This window comes from Pygocentrus nattereri, chromosome 24 (genome assembly GCF_015220715.1).
Source record: "Pygocentrus nattereri isolate fPygNat1 chromosome 24, fPygNat1.pri, whole genome shotgun sequence".
Lineage (NCBI taxonomy): Eukaryota > Metazoa > Chordata > Actinopteri > Characiformes > Serrasalmidae > Pygocentrus > Pygocentrus nattereri.
The window spans coordinates 12,388,550-12,395,810 of NC_051234.1; the positions used below are offsets into that span (position 1 = coordinate 12,388,550).

The 7,261-nt window shown below is 41.2% G+C and overlaps 1 protein-coding gene across 1 annotated transcript; it reads right to left on the bottom strand.

Moving 5' to 3' along the window:
* Positions 1-297: 297 nt before the first annotated feature.
* tmem222a (transmembrane protein 222a) lies at positions 298-5,517 on the bottom strand. The gene is made up of 6 exons (XM_017703871.2): positions 5,345-5,517; positions 4,826-4,910; positions 4,101-4,132; positions 3,902-3,998; positions 3,641-3,771; positions 298-1,289 (listed from the first exon to the last, which is right to left on the bottom strand). The coding sequence occupies exons 1-6, from the start codon at positions 5,497-5,499 to the stop codon at positions 1,169-1,171; spliced, it is 621 nt and encodes a 206-aa protein (XP_017559360.1). The 5' UTR covers positions 5,500-5,517; the 3' UTR covers positions 298-1,168.
* Positions 5,518-7,261: the final 1,744 nt, after the last annotated feature.

Here is a 7,261-nt window from a genome sequence, read left to right on the forward strand (position 1 = left end):
TGTGGGTTTCCTCTCTTTCAGTGGTGCTCTTGCATACCATTAGCTCCCACTTATGGCAAATGTTCTGTGACAGATACCATGTTTATCACTTGCGAACTAATCACCAAGCTGATTTATCCAGAATATAATTTTTTTAGTCTAATAATCCATTTTAATCCAGTAATCTACCCATTACACACTCAGAAAAGGCGTAATTTATCACAATAACACTAATATTTCATCACATCACTGACCTGTAACTAGACTTATACTCCATTCTACACATTCCTGCATAAAACATAAGCAAGAGGCCTTACATTCAGATGGTAGATGTGTATTTAAATTCAAAACACAAAGACATAATGAATAACAATGAGATCAAAAGGAAAAGCAGCCCTTGTTTCTGCCACATATAGAGTCAACCTTAAAAATGACATAGTATCCTGGATGGAGTGTCTAACAGAGGTTTACCATTTCAAGAGGTATTGCATAATAAAAATCATCAAAAAAGAATAATAATAGAGATGATATGGTAAAAACTGCCCAGAGCGGAGTTGCTTGGTCACCATTAATAGTAATGGCATCATCTGCAAACAGGAAGTCTGAATATCACCAGAATTAATAAGAATTAATAAACCACTTCCCCCTTTCCAGGCTCCACCCACAAATGTGTTCTTTTGTAGCTACTGTTGTGAGGTGGGACCAGCTTTACGTTACCCATTAAATCCCATTACATCTAATGAGAAACTGTAAAACACTAATGTAAATTAGTGTAAACTACTGGCTCTAAATGTAGGTATTGTGATATAAACTGAGTCGGTTCTACAGTTTCTTATTAGGTTAAGTGGGATTTTTCCCAGGGTTCTGTAGGAACACATTTGTGGGCAGAGCATGTCCAGGTAAATCAATCTCAGAGCAGGAGGCTTGTGAGGTGCAAGTCTGGTCTGATGGTCGTCTTCGTATGCTGCTGGTCTTCATGTCAGAGAGCCAGTTGCTGTGAAAGTCTCTCAGTGGGTCGGTCTGCCCAAAGGTGCGGTCACTCCCGTGAGATATGATGGCATAAAGAGGTGTTAATTAACACTGAGGTACTTTAAACTATGCGTTTTACATTCGCCTTTTTGCTACAGTGCTAGCTGGTTTGGAGTGCCCCCGATGGTGACCCCTCTCACCCTCTCACTTCACAGCTGTCTTATCCACTGTGGTTCATTGTGTCCAGTGTTGCTGATTGGAGCTTGAAGGCCAGCGTAACTGTGACGATGACTCCGCAGATCATGAGGAAGGGCAGCCACGTCTTCAAGAAGCCCACAAAGCTAAGACACACAGAAAAGAGGAAAACACCCTTGTACACCAATACAACACAGGGGTAGTAGTCACTTCTCATTCTCCAGCTTCTTGTTCTATTTTTCACGTTTCACTTTAAATGAAGGTGCCAGAATGTAACTGCTGCACCATTTAAGGTGGAACGGGACAAATTAAACGAGTAGCTGGAAATGGAGAATGAGAAACTGACTTCAGCCTTGCAACTTTTTAGTATTTCAGTTTCTCGCTGCAGATTAAACATATCGGGAAACCAGCTGGAGTGATTATAAAAACATCAGTCTGTTCATCTCCAAATTATCAATGTTGCCTCTTTGCAGTTTCGTTAACTACTAGCTGGGCAAAACTGATGTCTGTGTTGCTATGGTGACCAGCGGGTCTGCGCTGATCTTCAGGGTTAAAGGGTGAATTAGCAGTTCTACATTGACTCCATTTACAACTGAAGTTGGGACGTTGTGTAAAACATAAATAAAAACAGAATACGATGATTTGCAAATACTTTTCAACCTATATTCAATTGAATACACTACAAAGACAAGATATTTAATGTTCAAACGGATAAACTTTATTGTTTTTTGCAAATATTCACTCTTTTTGAATTTGATGCCTGCAACACGTTCCAAAGAAGTTGGGACAGGGACATGTTTACCACTGTGTTACATCATCTTTCCTTAACAACACTCAATTACTCAACACAGTAATTGTTGAAGATTTGTAGGTGGAATTCTTTCCCATTCTTGCTTGATGTACAACTTCAGTTGCTCAACAATCCGGGGTCGTATTTTGCGCTTCATAATGCGCCACACATTTTCAATGGGAGACAGGTCTGGACTGCAGGCAGGCCAGTCTAGTACCTGCACTCTTTTACCACGAAGCCACGCTGTTGTAACACGTGCAGAATGTGACTTGGCATTGTCTTGCTGAAATAAGCAGGGACGTCCCTGAAAAAGACGTTGCTTGGATGGCAGCATATGTTGCTCCAAAACCTGTATGTACCTTTCAGCATTAATGATGCCTTCACAGATGTGAAAGTTATCCAAGCCATGGGCACTAACACACCCCCGTACCATCAGAGATGCTGGCTTTTGAACTTTGCGCTGATAACAATCCGGACAGTCCTTTTCCTCTTTGGCCCAGAGGACACAACTTCCATGATTTCCAAAAACAATTTGAAATGTGGACTCGTCAGACCACAGGACACTTTTCCACTTTGCGTCAGTCCATCTCAGATGAACTCGGGCCCAGAGAAGTCGGCAGCATTTCTGGGTGTTGTTGATATATGACTTTTGCTTTGCATGGCAGTTTTAACTTGCACTTGTAGATGGAGCGACGAACTGTGTTCACTGACAATGGTTTTCTGAAGACTTCCTGAGCCCATGTGGTAATATCCATTACAGAATGATGTCGGTTTTTAATGCAGTGCCGCCTGAGGGATCGAAGGTCACGGGCATTCAGTGATGGTTTTCTGCCTTGCCGCATACATGCAGAGATTTCTCCAGATTCTCTGAGTCTTTTAATGATATTATGGAGTGTAGATGATGAAATCCCTAAATTCCTTGCAATTGCACATTGAGAAACGTTGTTCTTAAACTGTAGGACTACTTGCTCACGCAGTTGTTCACAAAGTGGATGCTCCCTTTCAGGGATGCTCCCTTTATACCCAATCATGACTCTCACCTGTTCCTAATTAACCTGTTCACCTGTGGAATGTTCCAAACAGGTTTTTTTGAGCATTCCTCAACTTTTCCAGTCTTTTGTTGCCAGTGTCCCAACTTCATTGGAACGTGTTGCAGGCATCAAATTCGAAATGAGTGAATATTTGCAAAAAACACTAAAGTTTATCCGTTTGAACATTAAATATCTTGTCTTTGTAGTGTATTCAACTGAATATAGATTGGAAAGGATTTGCAAATCATTGTATTCTGTTTTTATTTATGTTTTACACAACGTCCCAACTTCATTGGAATTGGGGTTGTAAGACCATATTCATTGTTAAACTGTGTTGAATGATCAGCAGAGCTTTTTTTTTTTTACTGTAAAGGAGGATAATTTTATTTTTACCTACAAATCAAATTCTGCTGTGGAGCCACAACAGGACAGTAAGAGCTGCATGCCGCTGACCCCTGGACCAGACCCATTTCCATAGTTACCCTACACACACTTCTGGAACCAATACTGTGCTTTTGCTCTGTATAACAATTTCACTGCAGCTTAATTTATGATCAGAAATTAGGGGATTTTTTTTTTTACAGCAAAGTCACATTTAACATGTGAAGTGTGCAAAAACCATGTGTTTTATTCATGTGACTTTTCTCTAAGGGTTAGCTGGTAGGTCTGGGCTCACCTGACGTGTTTACTGTAGATGAAGGACAGCAAGCAGAGATTGACCATGTTCCACGAGGTGCTGTTTTCGTAGCGCATCAGGTTCAGCGCCATGGCGACATGAGAGTGGCAGTTATCACAGCACAGGTTATGCTGAGGTGATGCAGGAAGAGGAGAGAAAGTCAGTTAAAGTAGCTCGGCTAGTGAACTCTGGCATTACAGACAGATAAACTGAAAGTAAGCGGCTTTGCCAGGTGGGAAGGGAGGTTTCCTTTGTCTTTACCATTCTGTGTTTGTATTCTTCAGACGCGTCGTGCACTGCTGCATCCCATGTGCTTGAGCCCCCTGCATACACTTTGTTTTTATCCAGCTTCCAGTACCTGAGAATCACAATAAACAAGATGTTGAGGTTTTTAAACAAACCTGCTTTACACCAAAGTACACATACTGCATTGATGCACCTTGAGGTCATGTTTACTTACTTTGTTGGTTTCCCAAATGCCATGTTGTCCTCCTGCACACAACAGACATGATGGAGATCAACATATATCATGCACACTCATCAGTCTAATCCAGTGATTCAGCTGCAGCCTTTAGCGCTGCGTACTAAGCACAATTTCACTGTTTACTGTCCTAATACACATAATTTACTCATCAGATTATTACCAAACACCTTGTGGGGATGAAAGGGATGTGTTGGGGCAGGACAGCACAAGGAGCAGGACTGAGAAACCCCTTTAAACCCTTTCACAACATGCACCCCTTTAAGCGTTAAAGTGCCCATATCACTGAAAACGTCCTCGTTTGCGTTAAATATAAGGAGCCCCACTGGTGACATCTTATATAAATAAAAATAATGACTTAGTAAGGCATCTTTAGGGCTCCGTATAAATAAGAGTGATGTAGCAAGTAAACACTTAAATATCAGAAAAGAAATAAAAAAACAAAGTGTGTCCATATATGGAAACAACCCTTTTATTAATTGTTTGTGATGTCATAAGAACTCATTTACATATCATATACAGCCTACACACTTAAAAAAGATGGTTCTTCAAGGATTCTTTAGTAAAGGGAATTGTTCGGTTTAGAACCATTAATCCTGTATAGAACCATCTGCATGCCTCAGACTTCTGGAGAATGAGACATATGGTTCTATACAGCACGACGTATCAAACACAGTGATATCAGGATTATGATGCACACTTACAGACACAAAATACGGCCCTGCGAAGTCTCGGATCACACCTGTGGACGTGCAGATGCCCATGTGACCAATAAAGGGCAGGAACCATCTGCAGGAACACAGCATTCACAAAAAATCACGTCATTATTAGACAGGCACAGGTTACATAATCACATACAGTCTAATATGAAGTGAAGCTTAACAGCATTTACACATTTCTTTCTTCTGTTATTAAATCAGGAAACTGAATTCATTTGAACCAAACAATCTGAATGAGGCTTCATATTCGAATTTCCCGTTCCACCTTAAATGGTGCAGCAGCTACAGTTACTGCTGCACCATTAAAGGTGGAACGGAAAATCATAAAAGGCTGGCCAAACTTCGGCTTCATGATTTATTAGCTGGTGTTCATTATCTAAACTGAGAAACCGTGGAGGCTTAAACGAAGGACTTCAACACCCACATCTGGTTTTCTTCTGATACGCTCCAGACCACGACACTAAAACGGGTTTATGGGACGAGTTAAGGGATTAGGATACTCACGTCAGGCCGGGGATTGGTGTCCAGACGATGCAGTAAGGATATCTGCTCTGCTCTCTGTCTATTTTGTCGAAAGTGCCCTGAAAATTCTGATAATTCTTCATGTTGTCAACCGCGGACACATCCGCCATTACAGTAAACAGTGACGCACAGCGCATGCGCACTCGTCAGTCTGATCCAGCGATTCAGCTGCAGCCTTTGGCGCTGCGTGCTAAGCACATGTTCACTGTTTACTGTCCCAATACACGTAATTTATTCATCAGATTATTCCCAAACACCTTGTGGGGAGGAAAGGGATGTGTTGGGGCAGGAAAACACAAGGAGCAGGACTGAGAAACCCCTTTAAACCCTTTCACAACATGTACCCCTTTAAGCGTTAAAGTGCCCATATCACTGAAAACGTCCTCGTTTTCGTGAAATATACGGAGCATCGCTGGTGACATCTTGTATAAATAAAAATAATGCCTGGCCACCACTTAGTAAGGCATGATCTCTTTCCCACGCCTTACTAAGTCATGGCCACGCATTAGGATCTTGTTGCCACGCTTTACTAAGTTGTGGCCACGATTTAATCATCTCATTCACATGACTTACTAAAGCCATGCATTGTTTTTATTTATACAGGATGTCACCAGCGGGGCTCCATAATATATGGAAACTAAGCTGTGAAAACAGCCCTTTTTGTATTAACTGTTTGTGATGTCATAAGACCTCATTTACATATATCCACCTACACACTTAAAAAAAGATGGTTCTTCAGGGATTCTTTAGTAAAGTGAACTATTCTAAATAGTACCATGAATTCTATATAGATCCATCTGCACGCCTCAGACTGACAGAGAATGAGACGTACATGATTCTATACAGCACCTAAACAAGTACTTCTTTTGTTAAAAGCTTTACTTTGTAACAAAAGAAGACCAGTTTTTTGGTTCACTACTATATAGAACCATTTTCAAAGAGGTTCCATATTAAACCATGTACAACACATTATCAATCTGAAGAGCCATTTCACCATGCAGAGAACCATTTAAGCATGAAATTGTTCCATATAGCACTTAGGGGTGTACACAGAACCATTCCTTTTATTAAAGATCCCTTAAAGAACCGCCTTTTTAAAAAGTGTAGTATAGCACTGCCCATTCACGCTCAAGATATAAGAGGAGTGTTCCATCCTGGACTGCTTTTTAGAATGGACATCCAAACATAAACAGAGCTCATTTACATATCAGTCTTAAATCTGTTTATTTGTAAGAGATAAAGAGGTGTTGGGGGAATGACTTTTGGCCATTTTTGCTACATAAAATCACATAAGTGGCTATCAAGGTTAAAAATAACAATAGTAATGTAGTAAATGGGCCCTTTAATGTAATAACAGTACCATATCTGCTTATTTCCACTGAAATAAGAGTGCACCTACAAAAATAACAAGTTTAACCGAATCATTATGGCTGCAGTTGTCTTTTTTCTTTGCTTACTGTCTGGTGTCTTTAGCAGGACGCAGGTGCACGCTGCAGGCAGCAGGACAGTGGCCCAGCGCTGCAGGACTGTGAGGATATTCCATTAAAAAAGGTGACATTTGCAGTCTCTGGGCGGACGGTCATGTGGGTCACCCTCTCCTGTAGCCCAGATAAGCCGGGGGCGGCTCATTAGCCAATGTGGGCCAGGTGGCATCTACTGTCTGGCTCAGCAGCGCTGCTCATAAATCACCGCAGGCCTTAAACCTACTATTCAGCACAACGCAGACAGTGAGGAACGATAGGAGACAGAGCTGCTCTGACCAACTGTGGAGATTTCAGTCTGACCTGTAAGAAAATACTGTAACCGATACTGATTTGAAGGATCTGAGAACCAAAGATACTGTCGGATATAATTTTATACAGTCAAAAATGAATATGACTGGATTGGATATCAGTGGGG